We start from the raw sequence: 23,698 nt of genomic DNA, 5'->3' as shown, positions 1-23,698 counted from the left end.
GGCATTCCATAACCTCCCTTGGAAGCCTATTCCAAAGCTCAATTACCCTTATAATTTGAAAGTTTTTCCTAATATCTAACCTAAATCTCTCTTGCTGCAAATTAAGCACATGATTTCTTGTCCTACCTTCAGTGGACATGGAGAACAATTGATCACCATCCTCTTTATTACATATTAAATTAACATATTTGAAGACTTATCAGGTCCCATCTTGGTCTTCTTTTCTCAAGACTAAATATGTTCTTTTTAAAAACAAAACAAAAATTTCCTCAAGGATTGGGTTTTCTAAATCTTTTATCATTTTTGTTGCTCTCCTCTGGACACACTCCAATTTGTACACCTTTCCGACTGTGTGGCACCCAGAACCGGACACTGTACTCCAGTGAAGTTTTCAACAGTACCAAATATAGCGGGACAATTACCTCTGTGTCTTACATACAACACTTCCATTAATACAACCCAGAATACTACCTGTTTTCACAAATGCAACACATTGTTGTTTCACATTCGATTTGAGATCCACTATAACCCTCAGATCCTTGTCAGTTATTCCCCATTTTGTAGATCTGCATTTGATTTTTCCTTCTTAAGTGAAGTACTTAGCACTTATATTTATTAAATTTCATCTTGTTGAATCCAGACCAAATCTCCCATTTGTCAAGGTCATTTTGAATCCTAATCCTGTCCTCCAAAGCATTTGCAACCTCTCCCAGATTGGTGACATCTCCAAATGGACCCAGGATTGACCCCTGCAGGACTCCACTAGATGTGCACTACCAGTTTGACAGCGAACTATTGATAACTATACTGAGAACAGTCTTTCAACCAGCTGTCCATGCACTTTATAGTAATTTCATCGAGTTTGCATTTCCCTCGTTTATGAGACTATCATGTGATCCTGTGTCAAAAGCCTTATGAAAATCAACATATATCATGTCTACTGCTTCCCCCCTATCCACTAGGCCATTTACCAGTTAGCCATATTAAAACACATATTGTTTGCTTGCACCCAGTTTATCAAGTGATGCAGATTGGTCTGAATCAGAGACCTGTCTTCTTTATTATTTACCACTCCCCCATTTTTTGTGTCATCCGGAGACTTTATCAGTGATAATTTTATGTTTCCTTTCAAGTCATTGATAAAAATATTAAATAGCCTAGGGCCATGTACTGATTCCTGCGGGACCCCACTGGAAACAGAGACACTCAATGATGATTCCTCACTTACAATTACATTTTGAGACCTAACATTTAGCCATTTTTAATCCATTTAATCTGTGCTATATTATTTTTATATTGTTCTAGGTTTTTAATAAAAATGTCATGTGGTACCAAGTCAAACGCCTAGAGCAGTCGAAGAATATTGCATCAGCAATATTATCTTTATTACCCAAAACTTGTAACCTCATCACAGAAAGATATTAACTTAGTTTGACAGGGTCTATTTTCCATAAACCCATGCTGATTTGCATTAATTACATTGCCTCCTTTAGTTTGTTATTAATCAAGTCCTGTATTGGCCACTCCATCATCTTGCCTGGGATCGAGGTCAGCTGACAGGCCTATAATTATCCAGGTCATCCTATTTATCATTTTTTTAAACTGGCACATTAGCTTTCCTCCAGTCTTCTAGATCTTCTCCAATGCTCTAAGACAGTGGTTCTCAAAGCTGACTTGATGCATTTTATAATGCCAAAATATTAGGGATTTGAATGACATATTTACAGGTCAGAACTACTTCTATCATCACTCTTGATCTGTCATATTGCCTATGATTATCTGACAGTTACATCAGAGCAGAGATAACATGCTACTCTACAAGAAAACCCTTCCTATTCTGGGAGCTAATAATCTGGGAAAACTCTCCATTGTATATCACCACTCACCAATCTCTGAATATATGAAACAATTGGGTCCGTGTTTTGTGAATTCTCCCATTGTCCCTGTAAGATTTTGCTCCCTCAAACTGAACTGCTGGTGGAATACATTTCACCACTACAATGCCAATTCCTAAGGAGCTTTTAAATGGGAGTTTCATTTACTAAAATCTTTGTTGACATCAACTGCATCAAATTTATACTGAAAATGCACTGCACCAGAATCTGGGCCAAAATTTTCTAGTTGGTTTCATCAATGTTTATTCAAAACGTAGATGCCGCAGACGTAGATGTTTAAAATTTATGACGCTAATTTAGGTGCCTAAATATGGGTTTATGCATCCATGTTTGACAATGTTGACCTTAGGTTAACATAAGAATAAAAAAAACTGATACAGCATGAGGACTCACAAAATGCATTTCTACTTACGCGGCACTGTTACACCATAATGCTGGGTATTGCTGATCAACAATTTTCGTTTAAGTTCATTCAACCCTACACCCACAGGACCTGAAAGATAAATTACATAGTTTTGAAAGAGAAGTTCTCTCTTGCATTCATGTGTTATTACTGGTCAATGTCAGCCTACCCAAAGAAGAACAGGTTCGGCTTTTTAGTAATCTGAACCTTTTGGAGTTGCCCATGGATACAGCCTCTTCTAGGATGTATTCTTTAGACAAATTTTAGAAGATTTAATTGCCAGATATCACTATCTTTAACCTTCCTCTTCTTGGAAAATGTTAATGAAAAAGTAGAGTCAAGCCAACTCTGATGTTGGGAGTTTTTGGCTTTTGGCATGGAGATAGTGATCTCATTGAGTATCTCCTACAAAATGATGGGGAGATGCCCATAGTGGTTCTTTTAGGTCTGTCAGCAACTTTTGATAATATTATATGCAAAATTTTGTTGATCTGCCTATGGATCCTAGCTGGGAATCATGGTTTCAAATGGTTTTGTTTTTATCTCTCTGTGAGGTCTCAAAGGGTGGTTTTGGGTAATCCCTCATTAGCTCCAAGAGATCTGTCATGGAGGGTTCCATTCTGTCACTCATCCGATCCAGTTTGTACAAGACACCTTTGGGGGAGATCTGGATTTTAGTATCACTAGGATATGGAAGATCTACAGCTCTGTTTTCATCAGATCCATATGGTGGAGTGGCAGTACTTTCTCAGTGCATGATCAAGATTAGGACTTGGAGGAGAGAGAATCATCTGAAGTTTAACCCACAGAAAATGAAGATGATATTTGTGGGTTTGGGGCAGGCTCTTGACATTACAGCAGAAGTTGTACATGTGCCCTGAGCTTTTATAATTCAGAACATTTTATAAAGTAAAAAAAATTAAGTACCAACCTGATACATATTTTAATGAAACTTGAAGCCCTTTCTGGGCCTCTATCCATAGTCTGCTAGAAAGATTATGTACCTGGAGTTAATAATGAAGCTTTAGAACCTTCTAGTAATAATTACCAAGAATGACTAGTTACCCACCTCTCATATGTGTAGCAAGACACAAAGATGAAGACCATAAGTTTTCTACCCCCAAAACCATGGTCTCTCTGTAAAAACTTAGTGTTATTGCATTTATAACTTTTTATATGTTTACATAAGTTAAACACACAACTACATTTCAAGTCCCATTTCTAACCTGCCTGCAAATTAATCTATCAGTTTATATAGAAATGTTTATTTAATGTAATGTACAGCAGCATCTACTGGTGCATGTCTGTAGAAAAATGTAATGTGTCATGGTGCTAATAGCATTAGGTATTTTCTAAATTTTGTCTATAATTATTAGTATTATACTTATTTAAGCAAGTAAGGTTTTATAGGAAAGGTAATTAAAATTCTGTATACATGTCAGATTAATTAGTGTAGCAGACTGAAAGATCAGTAAGAACTGAAGTAGAAAAATCTGTTTTATACTTTTTTTTTTTAAGCAAGACATCTTCCCTATACACAAATGTTATTTCCTCTGCTGCATACTGTCAAATCAATGGTATGCTTTTAGTTCTATTTATGTATAAGAACTCAGGTTTCACTTACTGTGTGATAGATGCTTTGGAAACATAGAACAATCTGTTTCCAGACCAAAAAACCAACTACTAGCTCTGTCTCTCATCCCCACCCACCATTTTCAGTGTCACTATAAAATACAGCTATGAAAGCTGTAGATTCTTCTGTTTCAGTGGCTACTTTTCAGAGTTTCCAGAGTAATTTTTTTCTTTGTGCAATTGCAACCATTTGTAATTGTAACAGAGACACACATAGAGAACGAATACTTAATTAGCACAGGCAATTATGAGTACATTATCTATTCTTATTTTTATTATACTAAATTTTCTGAGTGAAATGCACAATTCTACTCTGAATGTTCTTTTCATTTTAACGCAACTGAGAAAGAGGCATGCGTCTAAAAATTATGTACTTGGGAATAAATAATTTAAACCCAACAGGAAGGGAGTGAAGCATCAGGATTAAAAAAACAAAACAGGTTCTTGAGTGGAATGCCAGTAATGTTTATTCCAGGAAGTTTTTGTTTTGGTGCAATCAATCAAATGCACTTTTCTAAAACTGAATGATCCATTCTATTTATTGACAACAATTTTAAGAAAAAAAATGAGAACATTCATGTCAGTTACTGACCCATTTTGAATCATTCTACTTAAAGGTCCAATCCAGCACACACTTACTGCTATGCCTAGTGCTTATCAGTGTTTGTCACTGAGTATGTCTACACTTTGAGTTGATGATGCAATTCCCAGCTCAAGGAGACATACTTGCGCTAACTCTGGTCAAGCAGTGAGCTAAAAATACAGTGTAGGTGCAGCAATGGGAGCAGCTTTATGGGCTAGCCACCCCGAGTATGTTTCTATTGCATCTCGGATAGATACATACTCAGGGTGGCTAGCCTCTCTCACTGCTTGCATTGCCATGACCACACACTATTTTTAGCACACTAGCTTGATCAGAACTAGCACAGGTATGTCTCTTCAATTTGGAAATTAAACACCCCGCTCAAAGTGTAGACATACTCACTGACATAGGCATTTGCAGGATTGAGCCACAAATCATTAGAACTTATAACAGGGTTCAAAAATAACTACATAAATTCATGGAGGATAGGGCCATTAATGGCTAATAGCCATTAATGCTGTCCCTAGCCTCTGTTTGCCAGAAGCTGGGAATGGGAGACAGGGGATGGATCACTTGATGATTACCTGTTCTGTTCATTCCCTCTGGGGCACCTGGCACTGGCCACTGTTGGGAGACAGGATACTGGGCTAGATGGATCTTTGGTCTGACCCAGTATGGCCATTCTTATGTTCTAAAACTCACACCAGGCATTTTCAGTATAAAACTTTGGACTAAGCCTACCCAGGTTCAAAACCCAGCAAGGTCAACTCAGCCCTTCATTCTTCACAAGCAGAGATGTTGAGCTACATACAGCGTACTTGTTTGGGAGGTAAGGAGAAAAGGTGTCTTTCAGTAAAAAGTGGGGAGCTGTCTGCACTGCTTGGACTGCTAAAATCCCATGACAATCTGCAGAAACAGAGATTTGCTTCAGAGGCTAAACTTTCACTTTACCATCTTCGTTGTACAGTTGGTTGCTACATTGCTAGGGCTGTGTATGTCAAGTGTAACATTTTTAGATCTGATGACATAAGAGATAAGAAGATAAAACCTCACTAATTTGTGCTTTCAGTAACTACAACTAGCAATGAGAGAGCATTTCTAGATTTGCCGTTCGGGGGCAAGACCAGGGACAATGCAAATGTCACATTCTATGCAAATCAGACAGTACCACCACATTATCCTGGCCTCCCTGAGACAGGGTAACATAAATGGAGGTTTCTGCTCCTGGATCCTTCTCTTCCCCTCCCGCTGGTTGAAGTGAAACAGTTGGGCTGGGAGGGGCAGAAGGGAAGGGCAAGCTAATGGTGTTCCTACAGAAGCTTTACTAGGCTTTTGCAGGAATAAACATGAACCAAAGACCCTAAAGTGGGTGGTGGGCTTTAAAACAGGTTGCTACACTTTTCTGATCTTCAAGGTAAGTGGGGAGAGCTAGGAGCCACTCTCTCTCATGGGGACAGACCTAGCAGCAGCCATCTTTCATCTCTCCCGGTGCCTTCACAGAGGTCAGGCATGAGAAGTACAAAGGTGGCGTCTGCTTTTTGATAATCTGCTGAAGAGCAAACAAATACAGAAGCCTTTCCATACCATGCTCCTTTGCTTGGATCTCAGGTTCCTCTTTATTCTGATGGTGGCCCCAGCAGGGAAACAGTGACAACTTAGCCCCATACCATCCCAGCACCCACACTAGCAGGAGCCAAGAAAAAGCAGCATCCACTTAAGAAGCCCTGTCCCAGGTTTAGCTGGGAACAGGCTGGAGCTGACCTGGCACTTCCACATTGGCCTGTAGAGACCATGACATCTGTATTGGTCTTGCCCAAACACTTACTAAAGCAGAAGCCTCATTTAACTGGACTGAGGTGTTTTCCCAGTAATGTGAGTAAATGTAAAATATTACAGATTAAAATAGTTGCCAGCATCTCAATTATAGGGCTGACTGATGCTTATCCTACTGTTAATAAGATATATTCAGAATTCTTATTAAAGAGGGAAAGGAAGGAAAGGGATCAATAAGCTATAGGTGGCCTGTTTAGAGTAGCTTATGAGCAGTGGGCTGAGAATCGCTGGTGATAGATGGATCGTTTGGTGGTGATCCACAATGGACTGGCTGATCACATGGTTATTCTCATTTCCAGTTGATACATCACATTTATGTCAAATAAAAGTACATAAGTGTTTTCCTATATTACTATTCCATATATCAATTGCTATAGTTGCCATTGGGACATTACACGATCGCAAAAAGGAGGGGAGGGGGGGTCTTGCAAATTGACATGGACTATCTTCCATTGATCTTTCTATTAAGATGTGGTCCTTGCTATAACAAAGTTTGACTCTCTGAGGTATTCAGTATAGTCTCCAATTCAGGAAAGCATGTTTAAGTACCTCTCTGATTAGGGACGCTTTCCTGAATTGTGGTCCTGCCCATAACTGCTAAAAAAGATTGAACAAGTAATTTCCTCACCTTCCATCCTTCTGGAAACACACAAGGAAAGAGCCGGTGTTTTTAACCAAAAGGATGTGTAGAACTTCACTCATGGGTAAACACTTGTAGGAAGCAGATAGGAAGGAGAAAGAGCTCAACACATTGACTAACCAGTTTAATTGAACTCATTTTAAAATACTTATTTCAATGCACTGTTTTAGGAGAACGCATAATAGGAATAAAACCTATCATGCCTATTACTTGAATTTTGTAAACTAGACTAAAGTAATGTTAGATCAAGTCAGTAGAAATCGCCAACTGGCAGGTTTTTTTCTTTTTTTAAAAAGCTTCCAACTGTAAATTATGCTTCCAGTCATAGTATAACATACTGGACATTTTCTGCTCTGACCAATTACTGCTTTAATTTAATTATTTGTCCTTGTGTTCCCTGGCATAATATCAAAATTATATTTCACATATTACACAGAATGCTGCTACTGGCATACAAAAAGTCTTTAAAATGTTGTTCGCTTCTACTGTACCTGTATTACTGAACAGTGCTATTTTTCCACATTTCACCCAAGACATTTTTATGGTATTGGCCAGACTTAAACTGCTCCTAATATCCAGAGAATAACATCAGAATTATTGAAGTCTACAATAAATTTCTAAATTGCTTTTGTTACTGAGAAAGCACACTTCCTTAATTTGATTTATTACAACAAAAATCAAATGAAATCTCTAGGTATTCCTCAAATCAGACATATGCAATTTGTTATAAAAAGTCTACTTATCACACTTTTGCACTGCACTCTTTGTTGATGTAAGTGTAAAGTCAACTTGATGTTATTACTTGTTGTATATAGCCCACAATCTTACAGTGATTACACTAGTAGACTGCTGAATTTTAGTGCTGGAGGGTGACAAAACTGTTAATTAAAAACTAAATTTAATGCTCCCTTGGACATGATTTTTATAAAAACACAGCCACTCAACAGTTCATAACAGTCCCTGACAGAGGGTCATATTTCTTCTGCTCTGCTGCTTTAATAGTAGAGAAAACTCTACTAATGAAGCATCAACCTATATGCTACCACAAAAGACACAAAAAGTAGTGAGACAGATGCTCTGATTACCTTTGAAAATACTAAGTTAACATATCATTGTATTTTAAATTGGATTTATGAAATACAGTTTCTAAAAAAAGACTGAAGCAATGCATTTTAATTACATACCCTTAAGAAACTTTATAAGAACACTAGACACCCAGGCTGGTGCCAAATTATGAGGTAGGTGTAAACCAGATCCAAGGCCACATCTTGGTACCCGTTTGCAGCTCCTTCCTAGTAAAATGTCTGCATCTGGACAATCCTGATACTTTTATCAGTCACCAGAGTTGGCTGCTGAGGCACCCATCAGCCCACAGAAGAAAAGAGTAGGCCCTGCACTGCTCCACCATTCATCCACCCTCCCCTCAATTTACTTATTTATTGTAATACAGGTTATAGTTTTGTTCCTTTGTATTTTTATGTGCTTTCTTTATCTTGATTACAGACACATTAGTTTTGTGTGGGTTTTGTGGACTTTTCTTAAGAACACCGGGGTAGGCTTAATCAGATTCCATTTTTGTTTCTTGCTTTTTCACAGGATTGCTAATTTCAGTGATGGCCTGGCCACAGGAACAGATTAGCCTCCCAGGACAGTATTAAAATCACTGGAAGGCGGTGGTGAGTTTCTATCTTTAAATCCCAGGAAGAGATGCCTAATTCCTGGGAAAGGACATCAACCCATTTTCCCAATAGGTGGAAGTTGGGCCTGCAGGAGTGCCTGAGGACTCTCTGCAAGGCTTGAGGATTTCATTATGCCATGGACTAAGGGCCTATCTGGTCTGGGAATTAGACAGGCGTATTAAGGTGGTAAAATTAAGATGCTCAGTACATGAGTGTTGGTATATGAGCAATGGGTCCAGAAACTTCCTCCCACCCATGCACTCTGATGAAGCTGTGGGCAGCCTAATGGCTACTGCTCCTTGGAGGAGTCATACTGCAGCAGGAGACACCAGCACCCTACAAGGTCTTTAAAGTCCCTAATCTCCTCAGCTCACCTCACTTCTCTTCAAGAACACTTACCTAGAGCTAAGTGTTTTAGCAGAGCCATATATTTTTCCAGCTCTAGTGCCTTGACCATTAATATCTGTCTGTACTGCCCGATGATTGTTTTTGTTAACTCCCTACCAGTCAGTTTAACCTTGCCTCCTGCACTTGCCTTCTAGTTCCTCGTCCCTTCCACACCTCCATTTCCTTTCAGCTATGTCTACAGTGCAGCTTGGAGCTAACCTCCCAGTGTGGGTAGACAGACTTGCACTAGCGGGGCTCCAGCTAGCACGTTACCACCACCAGTGCAGACATTGGGGCTCTAGCACTCAGGCTAGCCACCTGAGCTGAGAGATAGGGCGTTGGGTGGGCTTGAGAGCCTGCACCACCAATTGAGCTGTAACAGCCACACTTCCATTTTTAGTGGACTATCTTGAACCTCACTAGCATGAGTCTGTTTACCCAGGCTTGGAGGCTCGCTCCAAGCTGCAGTATAGACGTACCTTTAATCAGCACTAATCTATTCCTTTCCTCCCTTCCCATTATGATGTGGCCTCCCCACCTTCAATCCCATGAATTAAGTTAACATATAAAAAACATAGCACATCAAGAGAGGTACATACCATTAACAAACCCACTCAACTACATAATGTATTCATGTTTCTTTTATCCTCCCTTTTCCAGTCTTCTCATCAAGGCATGGACCATGTCTTATTTCTTCTCTATAGTATCTAGCTACTTATTTGCATGTTTACAATTAACAAGAATAAATTAAAGTGGGAAAAAGGCCAGTGAATGTTTGGGGCTGCTACTGTTTCCTCAACCCCCTTCAACTATTGCCATAATATGTTGCTTTTAGGTGATATTTTATTTAAGTTGCAGCCTTGGACATAATTTAAATACAACTGTCTGTATTCATTGATATCTTTTTTCTGAAATTGAGCTATTCAATCTATACTGTAAAGTGACATTGAGGGATCAAGGTTAATGTAAATTGGGAGACCTGGGTTAAAATGTTACTCCAAATCACAAAGCTGCTGGGTCTCATCTTAGTCACTAGGACACATTTAACCACATTACAAAAACTGAACAATTTGGTATTAATGAGATTTTCAGTACAAGAAAAGGTTGGAACTGAATTAGGTCTGGACTGAAATACATTACAGCTCTGAAGGGGAGTTTCAAAGTACCCAACTAAGATGCTCCTCCAAGCTGCTAATCTTTTCCCCACACATTATAAGAGGTCCACGTGGACCCATGAGCTCCATAAGGTTTTCATCTGTTTCCCTCACACTCAAACCTCATTTCTTCTGTCTTGTTCCTCTCCCAACACGACCACATTCCCCCAGGCATGATGAGTGCCTTGGAACAAGGGCCAGAGTACTCTGATCTGATCCTTACGAGGCCTGGAGCCATAGGATCATCCATGGATTACAATCAGCAGTGACCAGAAAGCAAGGGTTATAAATACATATGTTGAGTTAATGGCAGCAGTGACTATGATAAACTTATCTGCTTGATCTGAGTATTAAAATACCTGCACTGTACCATGCAAGAAGTACAATACACATATAGGAGCACATGAGACTTAAACAGTTTGTGAAACTCCGCTTCTGCCTCTCGCCGTGGTGGAGTTCCAGAGTCGACGGCAGAGCAATCGGGGATTCATACATTCATAGATTCTAGGACTGGAAGGGACCTCGAGAGGTCATCAAGTCCAGTCCCCTGCCCTCAAGGCAGGACCAAATACTGTCTAGACCATCCCTGATAGACATTTATCTAACCTACTCTTAAATATCTCCAGAGATGGAGATTCCACAACCTCCCTAGGCAATTTATTCCAGTGTTTAACCACCCTGACAGTTAGGAACTTTTTCCTAATGTCCAACCTAAACCTCCCTTGCTGCAGTTTAAGCCCATTGCTTCTTGTTCTATCCTTAGAGGCTAAGGTGAACAAGTTTTCTCCCTCCTCATGACACCCTTTTAGATACCTGAAAACTGCTATCATGTCCCCTCTCAGTCTTCTCTTTTCCAAACTAAACAAACCCAATTCTTTCATCCTTCCTTCATAGGTCATGTTCTCAAGACCTTTAATCATTCTTGTTGCTCTTCTCTGGACCTTCTCCAATTTCTTCACATCTTTCTTGAAATGCGGTGCCCAGAACTGTACACAATACTCCAGTTGAGTCCTAACCAGCGCAGAGTAGAGCGGAAGAATGACTTCTCGTGTCTTGCTCACAATACACCTGTTAATGCATCCCAGAATCATGTTTGCTTTTTTTGCAACAGCATCACACTGTTGACTCATATTTAGCTTGTGGTCCACTATAACCCCTAGATCCCTTTCTGCCATACTCCTTCCTAGACAGTCTCGTCCCATTCTGTATGTGTGAGTGGAGCACTTTGCATTTGTCTTTGTTAAACTTCATCCTGTTTACCTCAGACCATTTCTCCAATTTGTCCAGATCATTTTGAATTATGACCCTATCCTCCAAAGCAGTTGCAATCCCTCCCAGTTTGGTATCATCTGCAAACTTAATAAGCGTACTTCCTATGCCAATATCTAAGTCGTTGATGAAGATATTGAACAGAGCCTGTCCCAAAACAGACCCTTGTGGAACCCCACTCGTTATACCTTTTCAGCAGGATTGGGAACCATTAATAACTACTCTCTGAGTATGGTTATCCAGGCAGTTATGCACCCACCTTATAGTAGCCCCATCTAAGTTGTATTTGCCTAGTTTACAGATAAGAATATCATGCGAGACCGTATCAAATGCCTTACTAAAGTCTAGGTATACCACATCCACCGCTTCTCCCTTATCCACAAGATTCGTTATCCTATCAAAGAGAGCTATCAGATTGGTTTGACACGATTTGTTCTTTACAAATCCATGCTGGCTATTCTCTATCACCTTACCACCTTCCAAGTGTTTGCAGATGATTTCCTTAATTACTTGCTCCATTATCTTCCCTGGCACAGAAATTAAACTAACTGGTCTGTAGTTTCCTGGGTTGTTTTTATTTCCCTTTTTATAGATGGGCACTATGTTTGCCCTTTTCCAGTCTTCTGGAATCTTTCCCGTCTCCCATGATTTTCCAAAGATAATAGCTAGAGGCTCAGATACCTCCTCTATTAGCTCCTTGAGTATTCTAGGATGCATTTCATCAGGCCCTGGTGACTTGCAGGCATCTAACTTTTCGAAGTGATTTTTAACTTGTTCTTTTTTTATTTTATCTGCTAAACCTACCCCCTTCCCATTAGCATTCACTATGTTAGGCATTCCTTCAGACTTCTCGGTGAAGACCGAAACAAAGAAGTCATTAAGCATCTCTGCCATTTCCAAGTTTCCTGTTACTGTTTCTCCCTCCTCTCTGAGCAGTGGGCCTACCCTGTCCTTGGTCTTTCTCTTGCTTCTAATGTATTGATAAAAAGTCTTCTTGTTTCCCTTTATTCCCATAGCTAGTTTGAGCTCATTTTGTGCCTTCGCCTTTCTAATCTTGCCCCTGCATTCCTGTGTTGTTTACCTATATTCATCCTTTGTAATCTGTCCTAGTTTCCATTTTTTATATGACTCCTTTTTATTTTTTAGATCATGCAAGATCTCGTGGTTAAGCCAAGGTGGTCTTTTGCCACATTTTCTATCTTTCCTACCCAGCGGAATAGCTTGCTTTTGGGCTCTTAATAGTGTCCCTTTGAAAAACTGCCAACTCTCCTCAGTTGTTTTTCCCCTCCGTCTTGATTCCCATGGAACCTTACCTATCAGCTCTCTGAGCTTACCAAAATCCACCTTCCTGAAATCCATTGTCTCTATTTTGCTGTTCTCCCTTCTACCCTTCCTTAGAATTGCAAACTCTATGATTTCATGATCACTTTCACCCAAGCTGCCTTTTACTTTCAAATTCTCAACGAGTTCCTCCCTATTTGTTAAAATCAAGTCTAGAACAGCTTCCCCCCAGTAGCTTTTTCAACCTTCTGAAATAAAAAGTTGTCTGCAATGCAGTCCAAGAACTTATCTACCCGATCTGGCGGGTAGTGTACCCTCAGACTCCCATTCTTTGATTCCACTGTCATTATAGTTAGGGCCTTCAGGAAGTGGGCCTTTTTGGCAAAATGCAACATCAAGTCAGCGCTCTGCCTCCTTTCATTCTCCTGGCTGTTTTTGAATCATTGGACTTTTCTTTCCAGAAATATTTTTTTTATAAGACTGCTGCTCTACATAAAGTTTGACATTTGTGAGACTCAGACCTTTTTGGAGTGGAAAGTGATATGGGAGACTTGTCTACTCACTACCATGATTTTTTTTTATTTTATTTTTTTTGCTAGAAAACAGGGTTGGGCAAAAGCACATCTTGACAGCATTCCAGGCACTAGCAAAAAGGCTGGTACTGAACTGAACAGCATGTCTCGCTCTTGGGTCAAGAAATCCAACTCACTAGTTCAATCGGCCCACGAGATATAAAAGTTAGCCCTGCAACAGTTGCAATAACTGATCAGTTATCTGAATTTCACAAGTCAAGTCACTGCACTAGCCTGTGAATTGTGTGCAATTGGCAGCAACAATTTCAGGTGCCAGAAGGTCAATCTTATTACTTGTTTATCAGAAGTGAAATACAATTATCTGGAAGCAATTTTTGGAACAAATGAATAATCTCCCTTTCTTGTGATCAGAATGGATCCAATATGGAAAAGAGAACTTCTGAAACAAATGGATCCTATTCTGGTCTGACAGCTTACCAATAGGCAGCCTAGCAAATCCCCAAGGATCAGGCAACTAGTACAGGTATTTATGTTAACGCACTTAACAATAAGCCCCTGTTTTACAACATCCCAGACATTGACAATTAAATTGTTTCTTCTCATTTCCAGGAGGACAAGTTTACAGCCTTGGGAGATACAGAAAATCCAGCATTCCAGTGGAGTGCTGACACCTAATTGCACTTGGTTGGCCAGAAATTTTTCTGGACACCATGGTTCATTTGTCTGAGATAGATTTGGACATATTTCTGACCAATAGTGTAGTGAAAGCCTTGTTCAGCATACTGGGAATGAATGGCCAAGACACTTAACTGATGTTCTCTATAGCAGGACAACTCTGTGGTAATAGGGCATGTTGTGGTCATAGCTTATCCTAAGCCTAGACAGGGAGCAAGTGGGACATGAGATATGAGTGGTAAGACAGTGAGAGGGCCCTTACATTGAGCACAGAGGCATTCCTTGTTGGAGTCCAGTTCTTCACACAAAGAACTAGACATTCAGGAAATTTCTTTGCAAGCTATATTTTGTTGGTAAAGTTGCAGACACATAAGGAGTCTTCATGGCACCAAAATAAGATTTAGTTTCAGGACTATAGCACAATTTTAAACAACAACAAAAAAATCAAGGTCATATTACAGCTTATCTGTATATTTTGATTAGTGGGTTGACAATATTTCTCATACTATCTGATGCACAAATAGCTCTTCACCTGTAGTTTTCCAAAACTCAAACAACTGAAAAAAGATGAGAAATTATGAGCAAATGCAGCAACATAATATTCTAGATCATAAACATTTTCAGTTTGAGAGCTAGAAAAGTTAAATTTTAAACTTCTGTAAGATTATTGCACTAATATTTACTCTAGATTCCTGATTTAGAAATTAAAGAAATAACTTACCGACCAAAACTACAAGCCTGTATTTCTCAGTAGGCTGTCGTCGATATGGTGCAACTTCTTCATATGTTGGGACATCTGCTGTATCATACTGATCACTCTTCTTGCATTCATACATGGATTTATTTGTCTTTCTATCTTTTCTGCTAAGACGAAAGCTTCTCCTAAAACCAGCTGCAACAACAATTTTTTTTTTAAATTATGCAATTTAATATCTGAAAAGTCCAGAAAAGATTCACTTCCAGGCAGGGAAAGGTGGGGAGGGGCAATGACTTATTAAGAAACCCCAAACTGGCTATTTCCATTAGCAATCACATTAGCTGGACACAGAAAGTAGGCATGAAATTTCAAATGCAATTTTTGAGAAACCAGGTCCTTATGGTCCAGAAGAGATTCCCAGACGAAAAGGTAAATTCCTCCAAATTGTTAAAGTCCTAAACTACAATACAGCAGCCATTTCAACTTAAAATATGATATTTCCACTAAATGAAATGATTAATTTTACTATTTTTGATTTAGGGGGAAAAAGGTGATCATATGTCCTGATTTTATAAGGACAGTCCCGATTTTTGGATCTTTTTCTTATGTAGGCTCCTATTACCCCCCACCCTGTCCCGATTTTTCACACTTGCTGTCTGGTCGCCCTAAGGGGGAAAAGCAATTTTTTATAAGTCAATCGAAACAAGCTCTATGATGATACAATTAACTTCTTGAATGCTGAATAAATTAACAGCTATAAGGAAAATATACGTTCAGTCCTGAGTCATATACCATCTCTGACACATCCCAGTTGAATTGCCTTGGGATGTACACACTTAAAATAATATATATTGTGGCAGCAGGGTACAGGGGCATAACAGTTAATAAAATCATTGCCTTCAACAGTGTTATGACCTTGGCACAATGCTGCGCTATCATAACTGGAAGTTTAAAAAAAGCGTATGCAAACGTAACCCATGCCTGCTTGGTGTGGAGGTCTGACCCCTCTCGAAGCATCAAGCCCAATTAGAGATTGATGAGTCTGCCACAGCCTTAGCTAACAGCCATGTGGCTTTTAGCTCATGCAGTAGAGGCTCACGCACTAAGCTTCAAAGGTCACAGGTTTGATCTGCCTGCTGATGACTGGGATCTGTCAGCATTACAAGTGGGATCTCATCCAGGATATCAACAGGGAAGTCTCTGAAGCTCGGAATGCGCTTCCTCAGCTAGGGGAAGCCTGTAATCCACGCCTGCTTGGTGTCATGCTCTGTCCCCTCTAGCGACGCTAGCCCAGCTACAGATTGGTGAGTCTGTTACAGCCTTAGCTAATAGCCAGCTTCAGAGGTTCCAGATTCAATCCTGCCTGCCGATGACTGGGGTCGGTCGGTGTTACACAGTCTCTCCCAAATACATTGAAAATAGAGCTCTCAAATAATTACCAAAAAATCGTGATTAATCATAGTTTTAATTGTACTGTTAAACAATAGAATACCATTTATTTAAATATTTTAGGATGTTTTCTACATTTTCAAATATATTAATTTCAATTACAACACAGAATACAAAGTGTACAGTGCTTATTTTATATTATTATTTTTATTACAAATATTTGCACTGTAAAAAAGATAAACGAAAGAAATAGTATTTTTGAATTCACCTCATACAAGTACTGTAGTACAATCTCTTTATTGTGAAAGTACATTACAGGGTGGGGAATTACAGGTAAGACCCCTTAAATGTAAACAAACTTGTTTGTCTTAGCGATTGGCTGAACAAGAAGTAGGACTGAGTGGACTTGTAGGGTCTAAAGTTTTACATGGTTTTGTTTTTGAGTGCAGTTATGTAACAAAAATAATTCTACATTTGTAAATTGCAGTTTCATGCTAAAGAGATTTCACTACAGTACTTGTATGAGGTGAATTCAAAAATATGATTTATTTTATCTTTATTACAGTGCAAATATTTGTAATCAAAAATAATATAAAGTGAGCAATGTAAACTTTGTATTCTGTGTTGTAACTGAAATAAATATATTTGAAAATGTAGAAAAACATCCGAAAATATTTATAACAAGTGTAAATTGGTACTCTATTATTGTTTAATAGTGTGATTAAAACAGCGATTAACTGATTAATTTAATTTTTTTAGTTAATCGCTTGAGTTAATTGCAATTAATTGACAGCCCTAATTGAAAATAAAACCAAACACATCATTAAATAAATCTCACAACACGATCAAATATGGGTACTGCAGCTCCATTTCACACATACTGTATAGTAAAATTTGCTAAGTTAAGATGACATTTCCTATTATAACATACTTTCATTTATAATTCGATCATATTTTTGCAAACCGAACTGGCCTAAAATTGGCCTAACATTTTATGTATAGTGTTGTGCCTATAGTTCTTAGCTGCAGCTGATGGAAGTTTCATGTGGTTTTTAAAGATTTTTAAATTGGTAGAGCATCAATAGTAGAATAATGACAGTATCAAAGCTGCAGCCTGCCTCCACTAAACCTGAGTATGAAAGCTAATTATTCCACCTTTATCATTACTTTATAAATTTCTCATTAAGATTAATTCTTTTAAATAGATTTGTACAGTCGTACCGTATCTTCTGTGGTTTTAGGAACAGTATGGCCACACTGCCATGCTAATTTCATTATTTGGCTGTACTAGAGAAATTACCAACACATTCACAAAATATTGAGCAAAATGACTGAAAAAAAATCCCAACACCTATACTTTAAAAAAAGATCTTAAGTACTCAAACTTATGGTTGATTCAAAGCAAGTGTCAAGTTATAAAATTTCTTCACAACTAAACTATTAATTATGAACTTTAATATTTAACCTCACACCAAATACACAATACTAAAAGTACAACAGAAGGCTCTCTTTTTTAATCTGTCTAAACTTCTGGTGATCACTTTAATTTCAGCTGTATATTTTAATAAGTTTTAAAAAGTACTTATTTACAGGCATATGAGAAGTAACCATATTATTATTTATCTCTAATATTAATAGTTGCCAATGTAAGGGTGACTCCTGCAAATATTATCACACTTCGGCCATGACCCTGCAGAGACGAGGTATGTGCTCACTATTTTTCACAAGTAAGCCCATTTGACAAAAATCTTTTCAGTATCGGGACCATGGGGCTTAATCCCCAAGCTGCCCTGTTGATTTGAAGTGCTATACTCAGTAGTGTTTGTGCTGTTCTCTCCCCCCGTCTCCCCCGCACACCTGACAGAGAAACAGAGAGGTAAGTATCGAGCCTCTCTGAAAATACAAATGGTGTCACCCAGCTCATTAAAAAAAACTGAGATCACATTATTACAGTGAAAGTTAATGAGAAGAGGATATAAAAACCAAACACTAGCAGAAATAGATCTAATATTTTTGCCCATGGTAGAAGAAGACAGGGGAGGATCAAATACACAATAAACACACCAGAGTTTAAATTTGGTAAGAGTAAGAAGCAAGCAGGCTACGTTACTAGTTCTTTTCTAACTATTTTTTCTATTCCATTGTGCATTCATATAATAATATAGTAAATGCAAAGAATTCTTTTGAAAAGTTATTTTAGTTTTAAAAGTTTTCTATTGTAAAAGCACTGCTATTGCATTGGTAATGTAATACAACTTGGTACACAGTAATGTCTCTGGTGATTGGTTCAGTTCTAAAGTGAAGTCAATCATGGCACACCGATATTTTGTTGATTTAATGTCACAGACCTAGTAACTGCATTCAATGACTTTAATGCAGACTCTAAAAATAATGTTAAAGACACAGAAAAGGAACAAAGTTAACTATTTTTCTGAGCTGAAATCTAAAAAATCCCAAACCTAAGCATACCAAAGCTACTTTCAAAATACCTAAAAATTCTCCAGTACTATCTTTTCACACAAACAGAAATGAATTCTTCCCATTCTAAAAGTTTGCTAGCGTATAAATTTTTCCACAAAACACAGTGCCTAGATCTATAGAGGATAGATGGTTTTGTGCTTATAAGTGATCCGCAAAACATTTGAAACATTTAAGATTATGGTGGTTGTTTTTTTAAACTTCCCTTTTTGTTCTAATAATGAAAACCTGAACACATGCAAAATTAAAAGAAAATCTCACCTCTCCCCATCCCCCCTTTGTTCTTTACCTTCAAAATATTGGGACTATCATACCTCTGGTTTTCCCTGTTTTTTCTGGAGGATCTGCTAGATGTCTCGCAGCATATCTGTTATAAGTTCTCATGCCCCAACTGAAATGTTGGGGTGTTGAATCTTTAACAAAGATATCCTTTATCCAAAATATTCATTAGAAATTGAATATGTTATAAAAGTTTTGCACAATCCGATTAAAATCCTGCCCCCTTTATTTGTTCAGATGTCATACTCAGCTATTGGGATATCATCAAATTTCCCACCATCTTAGTCCTCCAGGACAGAAAAAAAATCTGAATTTCTAATGTAAAAATCAAGCAGTTAAAAAAAAATTAAAAATCCTTTAATAGCTTCTTTATGCCAGTTTCCCCCATTTTACGTCATCCTTTAAGACACTGCAGTGGGACACAGGGAATTTCGAACTTAGGCAGAGACTCCCAAATGTTAAAGTCACACCTGCTCAGTAAGGCCTGGTGGTTGGCTACCCTAAGCTGGAAACTCGCAGAGGAATAAAGCTTTCTCCCAAAGGAGTCCAGCCATCTGGCATCCTTATTTTTGGGGGTGGGCGCAGACTGGCCCTGTTGCCCCCTGTGGTTTACCGATTCCACCACGAGTGAGTTTGATGCCGGGTGGGAATAAGGTATTCGTGGTCCTTGCCCGGCACAAAGTATTTCCTCTCCACCTTCTTGGAGATAGAGGCCAAAGAGGCAGGGGTTTGCCACAGGGTGTTGGAGAGGTTGGCAATACCCTGGTGCAGGGGCAGGGCCCAGTGCCGAGGGAGACAGGACCTTGAATAGGGAATCGGATGGACCCTCCATCTCCTCGGCCTGTAGCTGGAGGCTGGATGCCACCCGCTTTAGCAGGTCTTGGTGCGCCTTGAAGTCCTCCTGTGGGACTGGGGGCGGAGGCGCCGTTATGGTGTCATCCGGTGCCGGGGAGAAGGCCCACATGGAGCTGAGAGCCTCAGTCAGTGCCAGGGCGTCAAGCCCCAGATCAGAGTCCGGGCGCAGGTCTGCCGACTCGTGACCCGCCGACTTGTCCCGTAGGCGGTCGGACGAGGCCGATGGAGCCTGAGACGCTCCGTCAACCGAACAAGCCCCCATCTTGGCTGGCATTGGTGCCAAGGTGCCCACTGGCACCACTGTCCTTGCCGTGGGGCCCCTTGCCATTGACCAGGCTGAGAGCCCGATGACACTATGTGTCCCGGCTGAGCAACGTGAACCAAGGATGGGTGGCCGGGTGCCGAGGCCAACGACGAACGCTCAGTGCCCCAGGAGCGGTAGGAACAGTGCCTATGATGTCGCCTCCCTTGGGACCTGGACCTCGACGTCGAGGAACGGTACCCGCCCGAAGAACTACTTCAGTACCCATGATGGCGATGCGAGGTCCGACGCCGAGGCGCCCTGGAGGGAGTCTCGAGCGCGACATCTAGCTGATCGGGAGCTGGAACGGGAACGACGACGTCTATCCCATCGAGAGTGGCTACGGCACCCACGCCGTGCAGGCAAGCGCTCCCGGTGCCTACGCTTGCTGGCAGGCGGTGTCGAGGGTTCCCGTGACTCCCATCCTGACGGCGACCCGGATGGTCTGGACGGCGTCGAGGGTGGGTGGGAGCTGCAAGACGAGCAACCACTCGTGCTGAGTGGTGCGGGGAGCGATCCTCGGAGTGGGAACTGTGGCTGGCTAGTGAGGTCTGGTGGGCACCCAATGGAGGCTTGCCACGAGACCTGGGGCCCGTGCTCGGCTGCGTGCTCAGGACTGGCAGGCTCATAATGTCCTTCGCAGCCTGTATCGCCTCCGGCATCCGTACCGGTGGGGATGCACAGGCCGACGGTGCCGGGCTGCTCCGCTCCACACGAGTCGGAGGCCTTGAGCCCGGGGAGGACCGAGGGCTGCCCAACGCGGGACCAGCCTCCACCTTTTCCTTGTCACGGCGCCACTGCGAGGCCGTGCCCTTCCCTTGCTTTTTGGAGGGAGAGTGGCTCAGACTGGTCGAAGGGGCCTCGCTACGCACCAACGACGCAGCGGCCGGTGCAGAGTCCGAACGGCGTGCCTGCGTTGGGCGAGCACCAACTCAATCAGGAGAGCTCAAAGTCTAATGTCTCTCTCCTTCTTGGTCCTTGGCTTGAACGACCTGCAGAGCTTGCGACGGTCACTAATGTGAGTCTCACCCAGGCAGCGGAGACACTCAGTGTGCGGGTCACTCCTAGGCATAGAACGGCGACAGGAGTCGCACGCTGGAGCATGGGGCATGCCCCGAGCCCACTCTAACAACTGAAGAAACAATCCACGAATGGTACCACTAAGGTCGAGAAGAGAAGGCTGCAGCAGAGCTGGAGCACAAAATTCCGACTACTTTCACTGGCGGCAAAAAGGAACTGAGGGTGGGGGGAGCCCGTAGCTCCCCTTATAGCGCAATATACAAGCGCCACTCCAGGGGTCACCGTGGTGCTCCCTCAGTACGGATACTGCTAAGGGAAAAACTTCCAGCACCGGTGCAAGTGGCGAGCACGCACACCTACTGTGGAATACACATGAGCAATCACTCAAAGAAGAATCATAGAAATATAGAACTGGAAAAAACCTCAACAGGTCATCTAGTTAGTCACCTGCACTGAGGCAGGACTAACTATTATCTAGATACCATCTTTGACAAGTGTTTATCTATTCTGTTCTTAAAAACCTCCAATGACAGAGATGCCACAATCTTCCTAGGTAATTTGTTCCAATGTTTAACTACCCTGACAGTTTGGAAGCTATTCCTAATGTCTAACCTAAATCTCCCTTGCTGCAGTTTAAGATCATTACTTCTTGTTCTGTCCTCAGTGGATAAGGAGAACATTTTATGACCCTCATTATTATAACATTTTGCATACCTGAACATTGAAGGGGACCATGATAACAGTCACCCTTTCTCCAGAATAAATAAACCTATTTTTTCAATATTTCCTTATAGGTTTATGTTTTCTTGATATTTAATCATTTTTGTTGCTCTTCTCTGGATTGTCCTTTATTTGTCCACATCTTTCCCGAAGTATGGTGCCCAGAACTGGACACAATACTTCTGTTGAAACCTTATCAGTGCTGAATAGAGTGGAAAAAATACTACTTGTGCCTTGCTTAAAACACTCCTGCTAATAAACTCCAGAATGATGTTTGCTTTTTTTGCAGCAGTATTATATTGTTGATTCATATTTAGTTTGTGATCCACTATAACCTCCAGATCTTTTTCTGCAGTGTTCCTTACTAGACAGTCATTTCTCATATTTAATATTTGTGTAATTGCCTTTTCCTTCCTAAGTGTAGTATTTTGCATTTGTCCTTATTGAATTTCATCCTATTTATTTCAGACCATTTCTCCAGTTTGTCAAAGATCATCTTGAATTCTAATCCTGTCCACCAAAGTGCTTGCAACCCCTCCCAGGTTGGTATCATCTGCAAACTTTATAAGTGTACTCTCTATGCCATTCTCCAAATTATTTCTGAAGATATTGAACAGACCCAGACCCAGGGTATATCCCTGCAGAATCCCACTAGATATACCCTTCCAGCTTGACTGTGAACCATTGATAACTAGTCTGAGTATGGTTTTCCAACCAGTTGTGTACCCACCTTATAGTAGGTTTGTCTAGGCTATATTTTCCTAGCTTGCTTATGAGAAGGTCATGTGAGACACTATCAAAAGCCTTACTGAAGTTGAGATATATATCTACTGCTTCCCCCCATCCACAAGGCTTGACAACCCTGTCAAAGAAGGATATAAGGTTGGTTTGACATAATTTGTTCTTGACAAATCCATGTTGACCATTATTTATCACCTTATTAATTTTTTTCTGCAGGTGCAGAGAGATTATTTTCTTCATTTTAATTTATTTAGCAATTTCAATTCAATGACTAGTTAATTCAAAATTGAGAAACTGGGAATTGAAAAATCTATGAATCTTGTAATCTATGAATAAACATGAGGTGTGATATGATCAGATCTACTAGGACTAAAATTTTGAAGGACATGGAAAATCAGTTCAATTCACTATCTACAGATCATACTTCCTTTCTTTAATAAACCTGTCAGTTTTAAATGCAGAACATGTTTTGCGAAACTTACGTTTTGCGAAACTTACTTTTTTCATCTGTATCCAGCATATTTAAGGTAGTTTCATTTAACTAATAAAAAAGCAATTTTAATTTTTATGCCTTATTAACTGAATTCCAATTTTCATCCAAATGCAGGTTGACACAAATCAGGAGTACACAATTAATCATCTAGTAAACAAAAGCATAATTCACCATTTATGTAACATGATAAAAATGTAAAAATTAATATTATGAATAAATGTATGTTAATCTACGTGATTGCGTGTATTGATATAGTTATCCTGGTTAACAAAAAAGTACCAAATTTAGAGTAAAGGCTAGTTAGTTGCAAATCAGCAGTTTAATGGTTACCATCTAATGAGAATCAACCTTTCATTAGGAAAGTAACTAAAAAATACAAATACATAAGATTAAAATCGATTATTTAAATCAAGGTTTGCTACTTCCTGGTTTAAATTATGATTAAAACAGATTATTAAAACACTCTGATTTAAATCAATCCACCCTGAAGGGAAGTGTGCAGGAAAGAAAAAGGAGGGATGCTCTCAATAAATCCATACAAATTATTTTTATCGTGTTGCTAGTGAATTTCTGGCAACATGGTATTTTCTCCCCCATGTCTCCCATTACACTCCCCACATGTGCATATTGACTTTTTAATAACCTTCAGAAGCAGTTTTATGGGGTATCATTAATAAATTATACTAGTCAACTATGATTGCATTTAGTAGGCAATATGTTCATCTAGATACCTTAGGATAGATGACTGAGAATAAAAGAAT

The 23,698-nt window shown here is 39.9% G+C and overlaps 1 protein-coding gene across 10 annotated transcripts in view; it reads right to left on the bottom strand.

The window, feature by feature from the left end:
• MPP7 (MAGUK p55 scaffold protein 7) overlaps window positions 1–23,698 on the bottom strand; it is a 264,560-nt gene that overhangs the window by 16,885 nt on the left and 223,977 nt on the right. For all 10 annotated transcript variants that reach the window (XR_010599110.1, XR_010599111.1, XM_065586862.1 and 7 more), the window contains 2 exons: window positions 14,686–14,856; window positions 2,308–2,388 (listed from right to left, as the gene is read on the bottom strand). Coding sequence is in view for 8 of the 10 variants with exons in the window: in XM_065586862.1 (XP_065442934.1) it covers window positions 2,308–2,388; window positions 14,686–14,856 (252 nt within the window). In the remaining 2 variants the exon portion in view is untranslated. The remainder of the gene's footprint in view (window positions 1–2,307; window positions 2,389–14,685; window positions 14,857–23,698) is intronic.

This window comes from Chrysemys picta, chromosome 2, assembly GCF_011386835.1.
Source record: "Chrysemys picta bellii isolate R12L10 chromosome 2, ASM1138683v2, whole genome shotgun sequence".
In the NCBI taxonomy this organism is placed as follows: Eukaryota; Metazoa; Chordata; order Testudines; family Emydidae; genus Chrysemys; species Chrysemys picta.
The sequence above is the reverse complement of the archived record's forward strand: the minus strand, read 5'-3'. Positions and strand labels throughout refer to the sequence as shown.